The 24,539-nt window shown below is 36.1% G+C and overlaps 3 protein-coding genes across 3 annotated transcripts in view; 1 reads left to right on the top strand and 2 right to left on the bottom strand.

The window, feature by feature from the left end:
• Positions 1–18,286, bottom strand: part of LOC127075137 (uncharacterized) — a 31,121-nt gene extending 12,835 nt beyond the window's left edge. Inside the window, exon 1 of the mRNA XM_051016585.1 lies at positions 17,799–18,286. The gene's annotated coding sequence lies outside the window, so the exon portion shown is untranslated. The remainder of the gene's footprint in view (positions 1–17,798) is intronic.
• A 1,687-nt stretch (positions 18,287–19,973) lies between these two features.
• On the top strand, positions 19,974–22,676 carry LOC127075135 (protein PLASTID REDOX INSENSITIVE 2, chloroplastic). Its single transcript, XM_051016581.1, has 2 exons — positions 19,974–20,414; positions 22,381–22,676. Exons 1-2 carry the CDS (start codon positions 20,052–20,054, stop codon positions 22,570–22,572), a joined length of 555 nt encoding a protein of 184 aa, XP_050872538.1. The 5' UTR covers positions 19,974–20,051; the 3' UTR covers positions 22,573–22,676.
• Positions 22,651–23,784, bottom strand: LOC127075136 (uncharacterized). The gene is made up of 3 exons (XM_051016583.1): positions 23,334–23,784; positions 23,092–23,228; positions 22,651–22,972 (listed from the first exon to the last, which is right to left on the bottom strand). Exons 1-3 carry the CDS (start codon positions 23,602–23,604, stop codon positions 22,859–22,861), a joined length of 522 nt encoding a protein of 173 aa, XP_050872540.1. The 5' UTR covers positions 23,605–23,784; the 3' UTR covers positions 22,651–22,858.
• Between the last annotated feature and the right edge of the window lie 755 nt (positions 23,785–24,539).

Genomic DNA, 24,539 nt, shown 5'->3' with positions numbered 1-24,539 from the left:
GATTGGTTAGTTCAAAAAAAGTATTCCAATCGATTGGCTTAAGGTCCTAGTTGATTGGTTAGGTCAAAAATGGTTCAAAAAGGAAGTTGACAGTACCTAATAAAATGGCTCAAGATTGAAAACATTTTAATATCTCTGATAGATAAAAAAGAGCTTTTAATTGTGTGTGAGAGTTGCCTTAGTATCTTAGGAGTTATTGAAGGAGAATGGCGATCCAAAATGCAACGGAATTTAAAATTTTCTCCTTTAGTGATCCTAATGAATGTGCATGATCATTGATAGAATCGTTACCTCTTGTGACGATTGAAACCTTTGATGCAGATCTACGGAGCGATCACAAACGTTGAATAATGACAACGCCTCTACTCAGTCCACATGAACGGATTCCTTCAATCTCAGTGCTAGTTACTACGAATGAAGGCTTTGAGTGTGTGTGTGTGTGTGTGTGTGTGTGTGAGAGAGAGAGAGAGAGAGAGAGAGAGAGAGAGAGAGAGAAAATGAAATTGCAACTGCACACAATGCTTCTGCACAAGGGTTCTATTTATAGAACCACTTGTGTGGGCTGCAAGCTAAAAAGTCCACTTAAGTGTATGTGGCTCAGATCTTATAATATGCCAAAATCACTTAAGCGCGTGGTACCTTACCATATTTCGTATTCTACTTAAGTACATCGTACCTTACAATGTTCTACAATTCACTTAAGTGTATCGTACCTAACGGTGATCCTTAGTTACTCTATCTCTCATCAATCTGTCCTTTTGTGTGTGACCCTGTAGGTTTTCGCGGCATTGGCATATATATTAAATCACGCATTTAACATGATAAACAGTGAGTGGTATCTAGCAACACATCACTCCTACCCAAGACACGAAAATGTCATGTGATCTGACAAATCCTTCTGTGATAATACTTATGTGTATAATTACCTTTTTACCCTTATGTCTATATTGAACACAAGGCATAGACCGTGTCATCCTTGTCTCAAGCCAATGAGAGAACCTAAGCTAACCTAAAAACGATCTAAGCTTCTCCAAGCAAGATCTTCAAGGTTGTCCTCCTTTGATATTGAATTCTTCTCTTTCTTCATAACATTACATTACATAAAAGAAACTCGTTTTACATACGAGGGAGTGAGATGAGAGAATAAGTTACATTAAGAGATTAAAAGAGAGGCACGACACGCAGGTCGTATTAAAAAAAATCCCAAAACAAAATAAAGGAAAACTAAGGCCATAACCGATCACCACAAGACAATAATAATAAACACATTATTATTATTAATTTTAATTCCATTAATTTATTAAAACCAAATTAAATTTCGGCGACCGATCACACTATGCAAAGTTAGCCGGGGTCCGCTGCCCGATCACAAAACAGAAATGCCGAGAATTATGACTCTGTGAATGTGACGACCGTCACAAAGCATGTTACGGCTGTCACGTCCATCGTGTTACGACCGTCAAAGGCCCATGATGAACGTCACGCGGCCAAAATCAGCATTTTGAAACAGTCAACAGACATGATCCAACAAGCCCTCAATTCACAACTCTTTGACAACACAACCCTTGTGTCGTCATTAACCCTAATGCACCAATTTCAGACTGTCAAACACACCTCGATTGATTCAGTATGATTGATCAACAGATCATTGCTTCACCATACTAATGTCGGATTCCGAAGCAAATGACCATTGATCGCTTCATCATACTAATGTCGGATTCAGTATGATGACAACGCCTCTACTCAATCCACATGAACGGATTCCTTCAATCTCAGTGCTAGCTGCTACGAATGAAGGCTTTGAGTGAGTGAGAGAGAGAGATAGAGATAGAGAGAGAGAGAGAGAAAGAGAGAGAGAGAGAGAGAGAGAGAGAGAGAAAACGAAATTGCAACTGCACACAATGCTTTTGCACAAGGGTTCTATTTATAGAACCACTTGTGTGGGATGCAGGCTAAAAAGCCTACTTAAGTTTATGTGGCCCATATCTTATAATATGCCAAAATCACTTAAGCACATGGTATCTTACCATATTTCGTATTCTACTTAAGTACATCGTACCTTACGATGTTCTACAATTCACTTAAGTGCACCGTACCTTACGGTGTTCCTTAGTTACTCTATCTCTCATCAATCCGTCGTTTTGTGTGTGACCCTGTAGATTTTCGCGGCATTGGCAATTATATTAAATCACGCATTTAGCATAATAAACAGTGAGCGGTATCTAGCAACACATCACTACTACCCAAGACACGAAAATGTCATGTGATCTGACAAATCCTTCTGTGATCATACTTATGTGTATAATTACCCTTTTGCCCTTATGTCTATATTGAACACAAGGCATAGACCGTGTCATCCTTGTCCAGTTCAATATTGGGCCCATAGACATTTATCATGTTACGCATGATGGGCAAATTCCATCTAGGTCACTCATGTCCCTTAGCATGCTTCGTGGAGTACCCATCAACTGTCTTTATGGTCATCCAGTTATGGACAACGTTTGATCAGCAACAAGGCACTCGACTCTACATCTAGGATCCATAGTGGTTTCAGGTCGAAGGGTGGTATACACCATTATCACCATGAGAATAACTTATGACACTTTGCATAACATTCTATATATAGTATTCTCATAGCGGGTCAATCCAGTATAAATATTACTCTTAATATTCATACCTATGTTTAAGACTTGATAACTCCTTATCCATGATCCATGAGATGTGATCATCAGTCTATATACATAATAGTCTTTATGCTTTAATATTATCCCACTTCACAATAAAGCTCGACTACGGATACTTTAAGAATAGTGTCCTTATGTTTAATGTGATCTCATGATTAAGTCACACTTGATACATTAAACGGACTAGCTATCCTAGGGACTTTATTAAACAAACATAATAAAGAAAAAGCCTTTTATAATTAATAAATAATTCGATACAAGTACCAAAAGTATTGGCCTCTAGGGCTTACACCAACAATCTCCCACTAGCACTAGAGCCAATCAGGCATACCCCTAATGCCCATAGATCTAGTATGGCCATCATGCTTCTGCTGCGCAAGAGGCTTTATCAGTGGGTCAACAATATTGTCAAGTGTAGGTACTCTGCATATTTTTACATCTCTCTATCTATTATCTCTCGAATGAGGTGATAACGCCTAAGTATGTGTTTGGATCGTTGGTTAGATCTAGGTTCCTTAGCTTGTGCGATAGCACCATTGTTATCACAATAGAGACCAATGGGATCCACAATGCTAGGAACCATACCAAGTTCACTAATTAACTTTTTGATCCAAACAACTTCCTTTGCTGCACTTGAGGCAGCAATATACTCGGCCTCAGTTGTAGATTCAACAACTGTATCTTGCTTTGAAATTTTCCAGCTCACAGCGCCACCGTTTAAGCAAAACACATAACCATATTGTGATCTAAAGTCATCCTTATCTGTCTGGAAGCTAGCATCGGTGTATCCAATTATAGCCAGCTCTTCCTGACCTCCATATATCAAGAATGAGTCCTTAGTCCTTCTCAAATACTTAAGGATATTCTTGATAGCTACCCAATGAGCATCACCAGGATCAGATTGGTACCTACTCATTGCACTTAAAGCATACGAGACATCTGGTCGAGTACATAACATGGCATACATGATAAATCCTATTGCAGATGCATATGGAATCTTATTCATGTGATCCCTTTCTTCCTTAGTTGAAGGGGATTGTGTTTTTGATAGACACGGGTCATGTTGCATAGGTATGAATCCTTTCTTGGAATCATGCATATTAAAGCGTCTCAGCACTTTGTCTATGTATGTACTCTGACTTAGGCCAAGCATTTTTTGTGATCTATCTCTATAGATTCTGATTCCTAATATATAGGTTGTTTCACCTAGGTCCTTCATAGAAAAGCATTTCCCCAACCAAGACTTTACTTGATGTAGGGTAGGGATATCATTTCCAATGAGTAATATGTCATCTACATATAATACCAGGAAAACGATCATGCTCCCACTAACCTTCTTGTAGACACAAGGCTCATCTTCGTTCTTGATGAATCCATATTGTTTTACTGTTTCATCAAAACGAAGATTCCAGCTTCTGGAGGCTTGCTTCAATCCATAGATTGATCTTTGTAACTTACATATCTTTTGGACTTCTTTAGGTATGTCAAATCCTTCAGGTTGTGTCATGTACACATCCTCAAGAAGATTCCCATTAAGGAAAGCAATTTTGACATCCATCTGCCATATTTCATAATCATGATATGCAGCGATAGCAAGTAAAATCTGAACATATTTAAGCATTGCAACTGGTGAAAAGGTTTCATCATAGTCAACCCCATGAATTTGTTTATATCCTTTTGCAACCAGTCTTGCCTTATAGGTATGTACCTTACCATCCATGTCAGTCTTCTTTTTGAAGACCCACTTGCACCTATAGGGTTAACTCCTACAGGAGGCTCTACCAAGGTCCAAACCCGATTTATGTACATGGAAACCATTTCAGATTTCATGGCTTCTAGCCACTTCTCAGACTCGGGACCAATTATGGTCTCTTGGTAGGTCACAGGCTCATCTTGATCCATGAGTAATACATCACCTTGATCAGTTATGAGATATCCATATCTCTCAGATAGGTGACGTATCCTGCCTGACCTACGTTGGTCTTGTTCTACTTGAGCAGGTTGCTTTTTCATAACTACTTGTGTTTCCTGCTCTAATTCCTCCATAGGTGTATCAATGCTTTGTGATTCTTGAATTTCTTCAAGCTCTACTTTCCTCCCACTGATTCCTTTGGAAATAAAATCCCTTTATAGGAAAACTCCAGTTCGAGCGACAGACACTTTGCCCTCAGAAGGATTGTAGAAGTAATACCCTCTTGTTTCTTTAGGATACCCCACAAATAAGCATTGTTCAGATTTGGGCTCAAGCTTAGTTGAAATTTGTCGTTTCACATAAACTTCGCAACCCCAAACCTTCATGTAAGACATATGTGGTTTCTTACCACTCCATATCTCATATGGTGTCTTCTCAACCTTTTTGGATGGAACACGGTTAAGTGTGTAAGCTGCTGTCAGTAGTGCATGTCCCCAAAAGGAGTTTGGAAGATCGGCACGACTCATCATGGATCGGACCATGTCTAACAGGGTTCGATTTCTTCTCTCAGATACACCACTCCATTGGGGTGTTCCAGGAGGAGTATGTTGGGATAGGATCCCACACTCTTTCAGATGGTCATCAAACTCTAGGCTTAAATATTCACCACCTCGATCTGATTGAAGAGTTTTAATATTCTTACCTAGTTGGTTTTGTACTTCATTCTTGAATTCCTTGAACTTTTCAAAGGACTCTGATTTGTGTTTCGTTAAATACACATAACCATATCTACTGAAATCATCAGTGAACGTGATGAAGTACTGAAAACCTCCTCTGGCTGGTACGTTCAGTGGTCCACATACATCAGTATGTATGAGGGCCAAAAGATCATTCACTCTTTCACCTTTTCCTGTGAATGGAGACTTTGAAATCTTTCCAATTAAACAAGATCTGCATGTCTCATATGATTCATAATCAAAAGAGTCCAAGAGTCCATCTTTATGGAGTTTGGAAATGTGTTTCTCATTTATGTGTCCCAATCAACAATGCCAAAGGTAAGCTGGATTTAATTCATTAGGTTTCATCCTTTTAGTATTAATGTTATAAATAGGCATTTCAAGATCAAGGACATATAGTCCATTGTTCATTTGTGCAATAGCATAGAATATATCATTCAAATAAATTGAGCAACAATTGTTCTTTATTATAAATAAAAAACCAAACTTGTCTAAACAAGAAACGGAAATAATATTCCTGCTAATTGCAGGTACATAATAACAGTTCTCTAACTGAATTATTAAACCACTAGGTAAAGTCAATACATAAGTTCCTACGGCTAAAGCATCAACCTTTGCTCCATTGCCAACTCGTAGGTCAACTTCACCTTTTGCCAAATCTCTAATCCTTTTTAGCCCTTGCGCATTTGTACAAATGTGAGAACCGCATCCAGTATCTAATACCCATGATGCAGAAGTAGATAAATTAATTTCAATAACAAAAATACCTGAAGTTGAAGTCTCTACTCCATTCTTCATATCTTCCAGGTACTTTGGGCAGTTTCTCTTCCAGTGTTCGGTCTTACCGCAATGGAAGCAGGTGCCTGCCTTTGCTATGCCTCCACTAGGCTTCAAAGCAACAACAGTGGGTCTGGGTTTGGCAACTTCCTTGCCTTTCCCTTTATCACCATGCTTGGTGGGTCTTTTGTTCTGTCTCTTTCCATTTCCGATCATCAGAATGGACTTCCCTTTTGACTTCAGATTCTGCTCAGCAGTTCTTAACATGGCTAGCAGTTCAGGAAGAGATTTGTCCATATCATTCATATTGAAATTTAGGACAAATTGACTGAATCTATCTGGCAACGATTGCAAGATCAAATTAGTCGCAAGTTCATTTCCGAGGGAAAAACCCAACCTTTCAAGGTTTTCCACATACCCAATCATCTTGAGCACATGGGTACCTACAGGGGCTCCCTCAGCTAACTTGCCTTGAAAAAGGGCTTTTGAAACTTCAAACCTTTCATGCCTTGCTTGCTCTTGATAGAGCATCTTCAGATGTTCGATCATATCAAACGTTGTCATGTTCTCATGTTGCTTTTGCAACTCTGAGTTCATGGTAGCTAGCATGAGACAAGCAGTTTCATTGGCATCATCGACATGCTTCTTATAAGCATATTTTTCTGCCTTAGGTGCAGAACTAGGAGGTTCCTCTTCAGGAACAGGTTTCTCCAAGACATACAGCTTTCTATCATGTTTGAGGATAATCCTCAGATTTCGGTGTCAATCCAGAAAATTTGTCCCAGACAATTTTTCCTTGTCAAGGATTGATCGCAAAATGTTGTTAGAGGTGTTTGTTGTCATGGTAATCTACATGAAATTAATGAAAATATAAGTATCAATAACATATTTAATTAGGCCTTTAATTAAATATGCTCCCACTATTTTACTCAAAATAAATGACCCTCACCATTTGATTCGGAAAATCCCGTTGGAAGATTTTCTAGTGGGTCGAGATCCACATTTCACTTTGTTTTAAGTCCGCGTAGGCGGATTACACAAAACTAGGTTATTTAGGTAGGAACTCCTTCCAATTGTATCTAATACAACTCTCGAATATTTTAGTTGGGTGAATAACTCCTTATTCCAATCCATCACATGGATCATTTCCAACTCTTACATCTAAACATATATAATCTTATTATAATTTGTTTAGTTAAGTTTGACCCATTGTTTTAGCAATTGGATATTACAATTATCCCATCGCACCTTACTAATATAGAACATGCACCTCGCGTAGGCGAAACCTACATTATCTGATACTAGTCTTGATGAGTGCTAAAACTTGGAAAGCATAAACTTAATATTTAATTTGAGGGAATTGCAATTGTTCTGATCTCACCGGCTTATTTATCATATAAATCGTCTCTCACATGCATCAACATACATTCACATGCATCAACATACATTCATAATGAAACAGTTATGGCCCCTAGCGCAATTGTTCTCCCAAGCCAATGAGAGAACCTAAGCTAACCTAATAACGATCTAAGCTTCTCCAAGAAAGATCTTCAAGGTTGTCCTCCTTTGATATTGAATTCTTCTCTTTCTTCATAACATTACATTACATAAAAGAAACTCGTTTTACATACGAGGGAGTGAGATGAGAGAATAAGTTACATTAAGAGATTAAAAGAGAGGCACGACACGCAGGTCGTATTAAAAAAATCCCAAAACAAAATAAAGGAAAACTAAGGCCATAACCGATCACCACAAGACAATAATAATAAACACATTATTATTATTAATTTTAATTCCATTAATTAATTAAAACCAAATTAAATTTCGGCGATCGATCACACTATGCAGAGTTAGTCGGGGTCTGCTGCCCGGTCACAAAACAGAAACGCCGAGAATTCTGACTCTGTGAATGTGACGACCGTCACAAAGCATGTTACAGCCATCACGTCCAGCTTGTTACGACCGTCACAGGCCCATGATGAACGTCACGTGGCCAAAATCAGCGTTTTGAAACAGTCAACAGACATGATCCAACAAGCCCTCAATTCACAACTCTTTTACAGCACAACCCTTGTGTCGTCATTAACCCTAATGCACCAATTTCAGACCGTCAAACACACCTTGATTGTTGATTCAGTATGATTGATCAACAGGTCATTGCTTCACCATACTAATGTCGGATTCCGAAGCAAATGACCATTGATCGCTCAAAGGAAAATAACCATTAAGTGTTTGAATGAACGAAACAGAAACAATATATCATATATACTGTATTTTGCATTAGGATTATTTATATCATATATATAACTTGATCGATCTCAACTGCGTAACCTATGGACGATCTATGTATCGCTGCTTCACCATACTAATGTCAGATTCCGAAGCATAGTCAACATCAATCATCCAAATCGTACACGCATGATGCCAAATTTAATTACTCGTTTATTCTTTGATTCATTCTATCTTTTAATCATATTAATATAGAAAATAAACAGCTATCATATGCATGGTTTCGTAAGTGGCTCTGATACCACTGAAGGAGAATGGCGATCCAAAACGCAACGGAATTTAAAATTTTCTCCTTTAGTGATCCTTACGAATGAGCATGATCAATGATAGAATCGTTACCTCTTGTGACGATTGAAACCTTTGATGCAGATCTACAGAGCGATCACAAACGTTGAATGATGACAACGCCTCTACTCAGTCCACACGAACGGATTCCTTCAATCTCAGTGCTAGCTGCTACGAATGAAGGCTTTGAGTGAGTGTGTGTGTGTGTGTGTGAGAGAGAGATAGAGAGAGAGAGAGAGAAAGAGAGAAAACGAAATTGCAACTGCACACAATGCTTTTGCACAAGGGTTCTATTTATAGAACCATTTATGTGGGTTGCAGGCTAAAAAGTCCACTTAAGTGTATGTGGCCCATATCTTATAATATGCCAAAATCACTTAAGCACGTGGTACCTTACCATATTTCGTATTCTACTTAAGTACATCGTACCTTACAATGTTCTACAATTCACTTAAGTGCACCGTACCTTACAGTGTTCCTTAGTTACTCTATCTCTCATCAATCCGTCGTTTTGTGTGTGACCCTGTAGATTTTCGCGGCATTGGCAATTATATTAAATCACGCATTTAGCATAATAAACAGTGAGCGGTATCTAGCAACACATCACTGCTACCTAAGACACGAAAATGTCATGTGATCTGACAAATCCTTCTGTGATAATACTTATGTGTATAATTACCCTTTTGCCCTTATGTCTATATTGAACATAAGGCATAGACCGTGTCATCCTTGTCCAGTTCAATATTGGGCCCATAGACATTTATCATGTTACGCATGATGGGCAAATTCCATCTAGGTCACTCATGTCCCTTAGCATGCTTCGTGGAGTACCCATCAACTGTCTTTATGGTCATCCAGTTATGGATAACGTTTGATCAGCAACAAGGCACTCGACTCTACATCTAGGATCCATAGTGGTTTCAGGTCGAAGGGTGGTATACACCATTATCACCATGAGAATAACTTATGACACTTTGCATAACATTATATATATAGTATTCTCATAGCGGGTCAATCCAGTATAAATATTACTCTTAATATTCATACCTATGTTTAAGACTTGATAACTCCTTATCCATGATCCATGAGATGTAATCATCAGTCTATATACATAATAGTTTTTATGCTTTAATGTTATCCCACTTCACAATAAAGCTCGACTACGGATACTTTAAGAATAGTGTCCTTATGTTTAATGTGATCTCATGATTAAGTCGCACTTGATACATTAAACGGCCTAGCTATCCTAGGGATTTTATTAAACAAACATAATAAAGAAAAAGCCTTTTATAATTAATAAATAATTCGATACAATTACCAAAAGTATTGGCCTCTAGGGCTTACACCAACAGTTACTTCCCTACTTTTACAAAACTCTGGCCACTCAGACAAACATGACTAGGCGAGCTTTCACACTTCCTCTCTTTCATAACTCTAAGGTCATTAAGATTCTTTTCTGCATACACAAATCATATAATAACTTAAATTAAATCTTGAGTCTCCTACTAGATAAGGCTTGATATGTCCTTAAATTTGGTCACCCTCATCAGAGAGTTGGAAAACCATTACCGTCGATTTTATCGAATTCAACAGTCATTGGTGTTGTTGTCATCAAAACTGTAGGAAGGTTATCAGTAGGATCATCAACTTCATACTTTCAAGCACATATACCCACATGATGAACAATGTCCTCAAAAACCAAATAGGGGATATAGTGGAGGTCTACATGGATGACATGATTGTAAAATATAAAGAACAAGAAGAACACGCATTCTACCTGAAATCCATATTTAGGGAAGTGAGAAAATATGGGATGCGGTTGAACCCTAAGAAATGAACCTTCGGAGTAAGGTCTCAAAAGTTCCTAGAGTATTATCTCACAAAAATAGGGATATAAGTACACCTGGTATAGTGTTAGGAAATAGTTAACATGGAAAGCCCCAAGACCAAGACGAGGATCCAAAACCTGAATGGCATGTTAGTTGACTTATCTCAATTTATTTCTAAATCAACACATCCTACACTATAATTTTTAAAACTCTTAAGGAAAAACCTGTGTTTGAGTGGACCCTCGAGTGTGACACGTCATTTGTAAAACTTAAAGAAGTATTGCAACAAGACCCAATTTATTTCATCTGAAAGGTTTTGCAAGGCCTATAAGTTTGTCACTAGAAGGTAGAAAAAAAACCTTAACACTCGTATCCACATCCTGAAAAATAGGACATTATTTTGTTGCCCATACTATAGTTCTGATAACCAACTATCTTATCAGACAGATACTTCACAAGTCCGATCTATCTGAAATAATGACAAAATGGGTCGTAGAATTATCAAAGTTTGATATCTCTTAAAAATCGAGAAAAGTGGTTAAAGATCATGTGTTCATAGACTTTGTGGTAGAGACCACCATAAAAGAACCAAACATTTTAACTAGATGGATTATGTTCATAGATGGATCATCTAACACAAAAGGAAGCAACACATGGCTCCTTCTCAAAAATGGACATGATATCAGAATAGAGTTTGGCATAAGGCTTAAATTCCCCACCTCAAATAATTAGGAAGAGTATAAAGCATACTTGGCTAGATTACAAATAGCATATGAGATTGGGTCTGAAAGAGAATAATAAAGTCAGATTCGTAGTTATCTGCATCATAGGTCTGAGACGAATACTAGGCCAAAGATAACATCATGCCGTAATATTTCAAAAAGGTAAAGACCTCCACGGAAAAATTTAGAGAAGCAAAGATCCATCATATTCCAATAGAAGAAAATGTTCAGTAACACCTCCTACCAAAGTGAACATATTTAAAGCATGAGATCACAATAAAACAGTCATACACGAAACATTATCAAACCTGTGTATAAATGAAGAGATTAATGCATTTTATGTTGGTACGTATACATAAGACCAAAAGTCTTATCAAACACAAAACGTAAATAATGAATTCTTTTCTCATCCCCTCATTCTATTTTTTAAAGCAAACATCTTTTTCAACTAAAACACTTATACACAAAAAGGGCTCCCTAGGAGTACCTAGGACACTTTGGGTGTTAATACCTTCCCTTTGTGTAACCAACCCCTTTACCTGTAATCTCTGACATTTTATTAGTTTTGATTTTAAAACTTATTATTTTTGGGTTTGTTCGTACTTTTTTCCTTTTCCTTTGAAACAATAAAAGCGCGGTGGCGACTCTGGTTTTGTTGACGTTGAGTTAACCAATACTCAATGGTCATGAATTTACCGCTACATAAGGGAAGCACATCCATGTGATTCCCGAGTAAACGCACACTTGGTGCACACCTCTGCTCAAATGTTTACTCACCTCCCACAAAGATATTCTTAACCCATCAAACTTGTTGTCCACCCTTGTGCTACTTTGAAAACCTTTTTTAGAAATGATTATGCTTTATCCATATTTATGTGAAACAAACCAAGACTTTCGTCTCCAAGAGTGAGCAGTAAGTAAAAGTTTAATCACCCGATATGTCTAAAGGATTACTCCTTAAAAGAAACTAACCCAATAGTCCTTAGTACAACTACGTAACCTTTGGTTCTTCATAGCACATGAAGATACGTAGGAGTAGGATTTTTTGTTAGGCACACCTTTAATAAAAAACGTCCACACCTTAATAAAAAGCACCCCTTTAATAAAAAATGTTCTTTCTTTATCTTTTCTCACTTGATAAGTAGAATATCACAAACTAATATCTCACTAACACTCTAACATGAAGCTAACTAAATGGGTCACATCGAGTACGATGGATGTAAGGGGTGCTAATACCTTCCCCTTACATAATCGACTCCTGAACCCGATCTAGTTGTGAAGACCATTTTTTTTCATTGGCTTTATCGATATTTTCCTTTCCCTTTTCAGGAATAAATAAATTTCGATGGCGTTTCTATTTTATATTTTGAGGGTTTCTTACGCTCGGGTATTTTTCGCGCCGCGACATTCCCTTCCACGAGTACATGGATATGAGTTACCTTACTCGATCATTCGAATATTCGTCGTCCATCCAAGATACCTTAACAATATTCAAACCCTTTTATAATTAAGGATGAAAAAGGAGATGTTCTAGAGCCTTCCATTCCTCTCCTCAATTATTTGGATATAAGTTGCCTTACTTGATTATTTGAGCAATCTTCATCCAACAAAACACTCAACATATCAAACCTATCTTTTCTTGCCCCCGTGCAATCAAAACATTTTCACAAACAAAGATTGTTTAGTCCTTCCTAATACAAATACAAACTAGCACTTAAGCCTCCACCGCGAGCATACAAGCTAATGTTTAACTATTAGAATGCGACCTAAACATTTGTTCCCTAAAATCAACCAACCAACACTCATTTACTACCAAGAACTATGTAGCTTTTAGTTCTCCATCGCACATGGGGATACATAAGAGCGAGATTCATGTCTCGTCAAACACTATAACAAAAAGCACCAAAAATGTCTTTTGTCTTGCATTGAAATATGATGCTTTGAATTCCTCATTGTACTTGAGGATACATAGGAGTAAGACTCGCAATCTTTTAAAGCACCCTAATAAAAAAAATTATTGTGACCCATTTTCTTTTCCTTTTGACATTTTATTCATTCGAAGAAAAAAATTAACATAAGATAATATTTAATCGCAAGTTTAACTAAAAGTTTCCCGTTGAATACAACACACGTGAGGGGTGCTAATACCTTCCCCTTGCGTAATCGACTCTCGAACCCGAATATGGTTACAACAACCATCTTCTTCTTTTAAGAGTTTTATCAATATTGTTTCCTTCTTTGGAATAAATAAAGTTCGGTGGCGACTTTGTTCGAATCATTTTTTCGTGACTTCACAAAGGATCGTATATTTCAAGATGCGACACCTACCTAGAGATGTAATACCCCACACATGGAGTGCATCAAAACTTAAACTATTTTATAATTAGTTAACGAACATACATTGTACGACTCACAATCAAATATACAATGTTCATTGATCAAGTTTATATTTTCCTTACTTTCCATTTCATATTATGTCAAGGAAGAAAAAAGCCAAAACTATTTCCCGAAAAACAAGAAAGAAGGCTGAAAGCCACACCGTTGGCAAATAAAAAGAGCTTTGCCCGGATAATCCACCTTTGGGAAGGAAGGCCTCTTCACAAGCGATCTACCCTTCCAATAGTTTTTCACCAAGAAGGGGTAGAACATAGACACCCTTGGCATGAAATTCCATTGCGAGTAGATATGTGAATCTTAGATAAGCAATGAATGCAAGAAAGATAAGTGTAATACAAATTAAATTGGGGATAACCCTACTAATTATCCTAGCTACAACAAAATTTTGAGACTAAACTTCCACAACCATGTAAAGGGAAGTACACAAATTAATCATCAGGAGGTGTCAACCAAATTCCCCTTAATAATTGACTAATCTAAAGTTATCCCCTTAAGGTTCAAATTAACTACAAGGTTACAACAAGTAATTTGTTTGATTACTTTGTCAAATCCCCTATTTGGTTGAATCTATCAACCCATCAGTGTGGGCCACCTTCTCTTCACTAAACCCTCATTCTAAAGCGACTTTCTATTAAATGACGACCTTTACCTCCTCTTTTGCCTTAGCCAATTACTTCTTCAGAGATATTTTGCTCTCCAACAGATAATAAAGCTCCTTTTTCTTGGCACCCAAGGCTTTTTGGGTCGCCTCCAGATTTTTTTTTGTAGGTTTTTCTTCTTTGCTCAAGACCTCCCTAGATTGACGGGCCCCACCTAGCTTTGTCTCCAAAGATTCAATCTTGGACCAAGCTTTTTCTTCCTTGGTACAAAACTCTTCATCTGCAGTAAGCATAGAATCGATCAAGGTTAATCACTACCTTGACCAGGTAAGGGATGCATGCACATAGGACTTAATGACGACCAGAAGGCCCCATCTCTATTGAAGATTTGAAATTTTCGTCAGAGATCATTCTGAAGAGCTCCTCTAGTGAAGTATGGAAGAGACTAGCCAAATCTAGTATGAGTTTCCCTTTCTTGTAATCATAAGTAGATCATATTTTTCTCCTTTTAGAAGAAGAAGAAACTGATGAAGACGAAGGATTTTCCGCATTAGCAGTTGTTATTGAGGGACTTCCCCCATTGTTGGAAACCAAGTTTTCCCAAATAGATTTGGCCTCATAATTCTTCACTATAGCTTGAACGCATGACTTTTCCTAAGCTTTGAGTTTATCTTTAAACTCCATAATATCTTTTGGAACAAAACATGAGTTCACAAGTAGAATATCAAGAAGCAATTGAACATAATAGAAAAAGGCAGAGGATCAACAAACAGACCCAAAAAATTCTTAGCATTAATCCAATCCATAGTAAAAACCAAGGACTGAGTGTCCACATATATGTCTGTCATTCTTTAAGTCTCATAATTAAGATCATCGAAAGAGACCTGGCCAAATCCACTAACATAATTCTTGATAACATCAAAACTTTCTCTCTCCATATGAAAAAGATTCATGAGCTTGAAGGAAAGTTTTGCCTTCCCTTGATCATAGATATCCTGACATCAACATCAAGGAAATTTAGGTTCATATGCTACATTAAAGGCCCCCTCCTCACAACCATATATGTAACGGGTCTCGGTCATGATTGGCTTGACCACCACATGACGAAATTTGAATTTCTTTAAAAATTCATAAAAACTTCAACATTTGGGATATTGTTTGAAGTGAATCAAACCAAAGGGAGAAGAAAATCCTTCCTGTCCAATAGAAAATGCGTGAAAAAAATATTATGACAAAAGATTCCCGATTGAGGTATCAACACACGTATTAAAAGGCTCGAATAAATGTCCAACAATCAGGGTGCAACTGCAAGGCTGCGAGAACCATGTAACGAAGAACCTATTGCTCAAAAGTGGTAAAAGGAAAGAAAAAACCCATTTCCCAAAAAACTACATCCAACATGTGGAAAGACGAGTGAGAAAAATCTTGACATGTCTTTTATGTAAAAAAGGGTTGGTGATTTCCAAGCATTAAAAGGACCTCATATTTCAGCGACGATATTGTAGTTCTATGATTCCTTTGAATAAGAGTATACTGAAGGTGTCCCTAAATAAGTATCGTTTACCCAAGGGAAATTTGTGTATGTATCTTTGTTTAAAGTAGGGTCAATGGGTACCTAATAGCATAAACCATTACACCTAGATACACAAAGAAGAAAGTGAGATGCGAAGGAAGAAACTTACACACCCACCACTCCCCTAAAATTATCGTCACAGAATAATTGCTAAAAGTTATTAATCACAAAGAAGAAGTAAGCAATATAGACTTACCAATTAAAGACAATGGAGTAGTCACAAAAGAATGGAGCAAAAACACTTCAAATGCAGTTGTAAATAGTGGTACGATAAGTTGTAAAGGATATCAAGGCAATCACAAAAATGGTGAAAATAGTTATAAAGAATAAGGAAGTATTATAAGAGAAAAAGATGGAATCCTTAGTTCCTTGAAATATTATACCCATAGAGGGAGAAAGCAAAAGGAAAAACCTTAAGTTCTAGAAGTTCAATAAGTGGATAACTGAGCGCAAACCAATGAACAAAGTATACGTAATCAAGGACTTAGTCAGAGTCATCATAACAAAGACAATTTCCATGAAACCCCTCATAAGAGGCCTAAGACGCACCATCACGCTACCAACCTTAGGTTAACACGTGGTAGACGACTGAATAGATAGATCTCAAAGACTCACATTATTTGCTGACAAAAAAGTTGTAAGAATATCAAGAGACTAGAGGGAAAATACAGGTTGAAGATGGATAAATTCCACTAAAACCGCTTTTAAATCCTAGCTACAAGAAAAGTTACAAGCTCGAACCCATTTCCACCAAACTGGGCTTCGGGGGACAACAAGTCCTACTTGGGCCGAGGCATTAACCATTAGTGTCATACCCCAATTTTGTCCTTCTATCCATTTACTTTATAACTCATTTTTCATATTGCATTGTATCTTTCCTAAACTTATGCTAATTTCATTTATGTTTCATCTGCATCCATGTTTAAATCATGCTAGCCATTACCTTATAAATTTGAAGTTCATTGAGTGTATTGTTTTCACTTTGGTAAGGCATACACTTAATAATGATTGGTGTTTGTTTGTCGGTTCTATTAGAGTCACGTGGCCACTTTCATTCATGTTTATTTTTACATATTATCAAGACATTACATTCATCACTTATTTAGTCTCTTTAGAATTTTAGTTCTAATACAACTCAATGTTTATTAGACAAATTCTCAATTAGGAAAGCTTTCTTTTATTATTTATCACATAGTACTTGCATTACATTTGATAACTAATAATACAATTGAAAATATAAAAAGAAGTTTTTTTTGCATTTTAAATAGAATGTACAAGGAAGTTTTTTACATTTTTATAGCAATACAATAAAGAGAAAAAGGGCAAAAAAGAAAGGAAGCTCCAATTTTATGGGAAGGCCCACACGGGTTCCCCTTTCCCATCATCATCATGATCATGTTGCATCATGCCACACGAGTTAATCTTTGCCATCATCTTCTTCATGTTTTTTGTGTTCACTAACAGAATATAGAACGCGTGAACTCTTTCCCCTTCACCATCCATCCATCAAGCATCACCATGCCATCCAAATTACCATCAAACTAACACAAAATATTCTCAAACTAGCACACTCTCTAACAAACTTTTCATCTAAACCCCTATTAACCTTCCAAATCACTCATTCACGCGAATTGCAAACTCTCACTAGAATCCCTAACACAAGATTTCCCTCCAATTCTATTCACTCTTCTTATCTTTCCCCTTTCTTTTTGCTCACTTGCTCACACTATAAAACCTCATCACTGTTTACATAAAAGACACACAAACATTTCATATGAAATCTCTGCTAAAATCCACCCTCAGCTTACACTAAAATCTCTCACCTAATACTATTTAAAGCTTCACACTAAAGCTCTAAAAAAGTAGAGCTAAGCCCCATCTTCTACTTCACTCAAACCCATATATAACACATAGAAGGAAAGGGGACAAAAGGAGTAGAAAGAGAGGATTACAAACATTAAACAAAAGAGAAAGAGATAAAGAAGAAGACTTACTTTGAGGTTGGTGGCGCCGGTGTTTCAAGCTCCGACGAGGCTCTTTTCTAGCATTTCCCTTCGTTTTTGCGTTTGTTTTTTCTTGTTGTATGTATAGATAACATTACCCCTCTATCAATTGATGTGCGTGATATTTTATTATTTGAATTTTTTTTAGTTAGGGTTCGTTTATTTTGAGTTTTGATCCGGTTAGATAAGGTGTTTATTTGCTAGTTTTATTGTTGGGTTTGTGTTCCATGTCAAATTTCAGGTAGGGTTTGTCTTTGGATTTGCTGAATTTGGGTTTGATTTGAAAAAATTTGGGTTCAGAACGGATAGACACCATATGGTGTTCCTCATGTTCTTGGTATTTGGCCATGTTTGATTCATTTTGGGTAAGTCTTTGGGTTTGTTGGTGTTTTTTGGGTGTGGTGGTCGGTGAACCAAAGAGAGAGAGAAGCGAGTTGACGCTGAGTAAAGAGAGAGAGGGTTAAGTGAAGAATGGTCTTCCATGTAACCTTCCCCCTATGTTATTCTCTATTTAACCCAGCCTTTGTCAACATGTGTCTCCCACGTGGCAGTGCCATGGCATTCTGATGCTTTGACCTTGCCTTTGTTGACCCAACTTTGTGTGTTCCCCATCTCATCCTTACCACACACATGACTCCTATCAACCTTTAGATCAATTGGTCATTTGATCAACAAGTTAAGGTCGAGTCTACTTCAATTGACTCTCGCAAGACCTTTGACCAGCGATTGGACCATCACTTTTGGGCATTTGCTGGACACACCCATTTCTTAGTTTCTTTTTAGTTTTTTTATCTCACATTTTATTATTTGTTTTTGGGCCTTGAGCCACCTTTTTTTTGCGACAACCATTTTCTCTTTCTTTTTATGGGTTTTATCGACATTTTCCCTTTCCTTCTTTGGAATATATAAAATTTGGTGGCGACTCTGTTCAATCATTCCGCGAGCGCGCGAATAATCATAGGTCGTATTTTTTGCGATGCAAAAATTAGCATAATAAGTCATAAGCCAAGATCACAATTGTTCGAAATCAATCTCATCCCCAAACTTGATCTAATGAGGAGGAATCCAATTTAATCACTTAAGTATAGAAGGTAAAAATATTTATGATAAGAGTAATATCAAGATAATAGGACAAGAAAGCAAAACATCTTTCGATATCGGTGGCTAAAATAGAAGGTTCTATGACCTATGGAGCAGATATGGACCTAGCTAAAAAAGCACCTGAACCATGCAAGAAAGCAAAGCAAGGTCTTCGGATGACATAACGAATTACATACTGACATTAGTCGGCCTAGATGACTATCATTAGAGTCGAAGGATCAGGGCTATCAAAAACCCTAATAGGACCTTTATATGAAGGGCCACAACTACAAAATCAAGATACCATTTATCTTGTTCATTAAGTGACTTGAGCGTCAAAGTGTTTTGTAGGTACTACCCTTGCCACACCTCCAAATCAAAAAGGAGCTTTCAAAGAGGAAACATTATCGAAGGTCGTCATCTCATCAATTTCCAACGCAGTGTTGAATATTTTGGTTGGGATAATATCATTTACTTATTATAAAAAAATAAAAAATATCATTTTTTTTTATAATATTAATAATTCAGTTAAATATATTTGCGGTCCTCCTAAATATCTCAAATTTAATTTTTAATCCCTCAAAATATTTACTTCAAAGAATGAATCTCCTAAAAATTTTCATCCACACTTTTAATCTTTAATACTAAAACTGTCGCTAAATAATAAGCCATCGATAAATTGTAAAAACCGTTGTTGTCGCTAAATAATAAGCCCTCGGTAAATTGTAAAAACCGTCGTTAAATTGTAGGAGTGGCAAAAAAAAAATGAATAACAAGTTTTAAGAATACCATTCTTTGATTAATAAAATAAATTTCATTCTTTAAAAAAATATTTTGAAAAATTAAATTTAAGAAAATTAGAAAAAACACAAACATATTTAATTTATAATAATCATAAATTTAATATTTAAACATACAAAATCAATAATTTTAAAAAATAAATAAAATTTATTGGATAATACTAATTTATACCCAAAAATACAAATTAAAAAAAATCTTAAAAAATTATACAGAAAATAAAATTTCTAATTAATGATTCTATTATTATTTTTTAAATATATTTTTTTTATTTGTGGGTTTACATTAACCTAATTTATTTACCTCAACAACCAAAATAATACTACAGAGAAGATTATCTAAATCAACCCAGTCTCTGCATCACCAATGCTGCTACTCAATTCCTCTCTCTCATATGCATGTTCTTCGTTCCCAACACCAGTTACTCTCTCTCCATCAAAACCACTAACCTCTAAACCCCTAACTACTAAACCCCTTATCCTGCGCACACCCTGCCTTATCCCGCGCCATTATTTCCAATGCTCACTCCCTTCTTCTTCCCTCTTAGCCAGAACCACATTCACACGCGTCGGACACTCACTCACACAGCAGCACGTGTACCCTGACCCAATCCCTGAATTCGCTGAATACGAGACACGCAAATTTAAAGTTGAGCTCTTGCAGAAGCTTTCCGAGGATGTAGACGAGTTCGGTGATGAACTTGATGCGGTTGTTGAAGTTTGTGCTCAGGTTAGTTAATGTCGTTTTCTTTGAAAGTTCACTTTGAAAAATTAAATGCATTGTAACGGTTCACCTAGTTGAGGTATTGTTTTTGTTTAATATACTTTGGATACAAGGTGTTTGAGAAAAAACTTGAACCAAATATATAATTCGTTTCTCTTTAAGGATTAAAAGTGATTTTTAATCTGTAGGGATTAAATAATAGATACTTAAAGAAAAAAAATAGATAAATACTCCCTCCGTCTCATGATAATATCTTATTTGAACTTTGCGCGATTCTTAAAAAAGTATTAGATATGTTGAAAATAGTGAAAATTGTTGAAAATAATGAAAGTTTATAAATAGGGATATAGAAGTGGAAAAAATAATAAATATTGTATTGGTATTCTAAAAGAATATTTATTTTAAGACATAAAAAAAAATACAAATGGGACATTTTTATGAGAGGGAAGGAATATATTTTATAGGCCAAAAATCATAAAAATGTGATTGATTTAGGTTTTAAATAAGTGTCAATGTCTTCTTACAATTGCGTAAAGACTTTCGCGATTTTGGTTGGTACAGATGTTGCAACACTAATTACGGTTGTCGTAGAGAATTAACCATCATTTATTCTTGTAATACCGGTATCAGCACTTTTCGATAAGAGTGAATAACAATATCGGTATCGGCACCTTCCGATACCATTTTGTCGCGGCTGTAACAGATTTTTTTTAATACCTTGTGAATAAGTAAGACATATTTGCAATTTTGTTGTTTTCTTTTTGTTCCATTCAAAGATATTGGTTATATTATTTGATTAATCATTGTAGAGTCAATGAATGATTTATTTTTTTGATTTCATGTGAGATTTGATTGTGAGAGTTCAAAAATATAGCTGCTTCCAGCTTACTTATTCAAATCCGGCTGAAATCTAGTCTTTTAACATTAAGTCTGCTCTGTTCGTTTTCATAGTAGTTGTGATGTCAATATCTTGTGATGTTAATCCTTCCCCACCTACATGCATAAGTTTTTATTGGAAAGATCATTATTTAAATAATCAATGCATTTAATGCAATGGTTACAGTAAGACTATTTCAGGAACTTGTACATACACAAAAGTCAAATTAGATTTAATTGCACGAGGACCATTTATGTTCAGTATGACTCATATTCTTGTATTGTGTAACTTTAAGAATTACTACATTATGGAAAAACTACTATAGTCATCCTGTTGTTGGAGATATAGATACAACTAGCCGAATTCCTTGATCAATCTTTTGTGTGCATTTGTTTAGATGTTTTCTAGAGCAGGGTTTAGTGTTCTAATACTTTGCATTACTTTCATCAATCAGTTGAAAAAGGGCCATCAATTATCACTATTGTAGATGATAAGACTATCTTTGTTTGATTACCTCCTCAGCTTTCTCTGTAGTTTGAGCAATAGAAGTTCAGGGGTCTCCATGTCCTTATGACTGAGATAGTGATCTAATCGGCGTTGGTTACACAAAATCGAGAGAAAACAAGCATAAGCTGAGTTTTGAGGTGCTATTTTATTTCTGTCAGATGGCACCAATTGGGTCACCATCTCAATCATGAGGGAGATTAATCCTATGAGTTTATAGTGTCACCAGCTGTTGGAGTTTCAAACCATTTTTTACGCATTGGTCCACCATAGATCATATGAGATATTTCCCCACTCTAGACACCGTCTTTATTTCCCTTTGAATTTAAGTCTTTTTGAAAATAAAAAAATATATAAAAGAACAAAATCATTCTGTGTAATTAGTCTATTCCATAAAAAAATTGCACTCTGTCTGTCACATATCTAATTGTGTGCATGTTTGGATTGATGGTGAGTTGATCGAATTGCAAAGATTTTGACAAATACTATCGCGATTTCTTCAAACTCATTGTGATTTCAAACATGTTTAATTTCACTTTAAACTAATGACTAAATGAGTCATAATAGTAACCAGTCTTTAATGGAAAACAGATATTTAGCAAATTTTTGCACAAGGAGTATGGAGGTCCTGGGACATTGTTGGTGACGCCATTCACGGATATGTTGGTGGCTTTAAAGAAGAAGAAACTACCAGGAGCACCTCAGGCTGCTAGAGCATCACTATTATGGGCACAAAATTATGTTGATGAAGATTGGAAAGTTTGGAACTCAAAACTAGATTGAATCGTATTTTCACATTTTTCTCTCTTTTTTACAATGTAAATATTTATCATTTGCTTGTAGCATTTTGTATACTTCAACTGTAACAATAAAAAGAACTTCTAGTAGATTTTGATTTTGCATTCACAATTTTTTTTTGGTTGCTATACAAACATATTGTAACTGAACATGGTGATTATAATGGAAGAGAATTATGAAACTCAATCCACTCTGGCAGGAGCATCGAACACGAAAGAGACAAACAAATAATGTTATGAGAGACAGTACATTTCACAATCTATAGCATCATTCAAATGGAAAACTCTGAGATGCTTTGTAAAGACGGGCGCCATGATTTTGGTCTCGGTGCAGCAGGATTTACAGGTGCTGCTACCTTTAGCCTCTGTCTGTCTGCTCTCATTGCCTGAAATTTGTGATGCAGTTATAGCATCAGTTCTAACTAACCATCTTGACACACTCAATGAAGACAATGGAATAGCATTTAACAGAAAATGACCGTGAAGATGAATAACAGAATCAAACCTGATACATCTTTCCTGTGTTCAACATCCCTTGACTCTCACAAGCTGAACTTTCCTTTTCCAGCTCCACCATTTCCTCACCCTCCTCTGTCTTTCCATGTGTCCTCCTCTTCTTTGCTTTCAAAACCTTCTCAACCTCTTCAAATAAAAAACACAGCATTTTTCAGAAACACACCAAAAACATGAAGGAAGAAAAAACACAACGAAAAAACAAACACAGACCCTTAAAAAAAACAGAACTACCTTGAGTTGTGATGAGCCTATAAGCATGGCCTAAAGTGAGGGTATCATCAGGCTTAAGCAACTTAACACGAGTGAAAAGCACAGGCTTCTTCTTCTCCTCATTATTACTACTATTTTCTCCTTGTGGCAATGGCATGATTAGTGATACATAATGACCAGGATTAGCCTTCATCACATAACTTGCACTCACTGACCAATACAATCTCTCTATCTTTCCACTAGGGTGCTGGATCACTAGTGCTGCAGCATCAACAGTTTGACAGTTCCCCATTTCCTACTCTTTCACAAACTCAACAAAAAAAATTGAAATTTTGCTCTAATGAGAAAGGTGTATTTTTTGGTACTAGCACCCAACAGGGTCTTTTCTAAGGGCTTCTCAACTAACTTATGGTTGTTATGAAAGTCAATTTAAAGCCAAGTTTACATCAATATAGGTGGTGTATAGAAGAAGAATTATTGATTGGGGACCTTGTATTAATATTAATAATTATATGGAATCTAGTATGGTAAAATAATGTGACAAGTATTATTTTATTATATGTTTGAGGATGATGACTAATGAGAACCGGCACGGGCCTATGAAGAGGGTGTGAGTGCCACGTGGAGAGAGGAGAAAGGTAAGTTATTGGAAGGATTCGGTGGAATATGTTGAGGGGGTCAAGGATTTTAGATTAGATGTAAGGTAAGATATGTATTTTTATTATAATAAGTAAATTGTTAACAAAAAGACAAATTATCTCATGTTTAAAGAATGTGAGATATAATATTACTTTTTTGTGCATGCTAGATTAGGGGAAGATATTGGTTATTTTGGAGGTTAAAATGTGAGCTCTAAATAATTTAAAAATTATTGATGGAAAATTCTACCTTTATTTAGTTTTAAGGTAAATTGACTCGATTAGGGATTATATTTCTTTAATAGAAAGTGACTTTAAGATCCTAACCTTCTGAGTTTGAATAATCTTATTCAAATGTTTTATTTTTTTATTTCGTTCATGATTTTGATGTGATGTATATTGATTTTATCTTGAGATGCGATGATTTAATCAAATTGATTTTAGTGCATTTAGAGATATTTTTTTCATTCTTTTGAATTTCGTTCATGACTTCAGACGTCTTGATCTTAATCATAAGATGTGGACATTTAATCAAGTTGATTTCGGTGCACTTAGAGATATTTTTTCACTCTTTTGGATTTTGTTTATG

The sequence above is a fragment of the Lathyrus oleraceus genome, chromosome 4, assembly GCF_024323335.1.
Source record: "Lathyrus oleraceus cultivar Zhongwan6 chromosome 4, CAAS_Psat_ZW6_1.0, whole genome shotgun sequence".
In the NCBI taxonomy this organism is placed as follows: Eukaryota; Viridiplantae; Streptophyta; class Magnoliopsida; order Fabales; family Fabaceae; genus Lathyrus; species Lathyrus oleraceus.
Note: the sequence above shows the minus strand (reverse complement) of the source record. Positions and strands in the feature narration are given on the sequence as shown.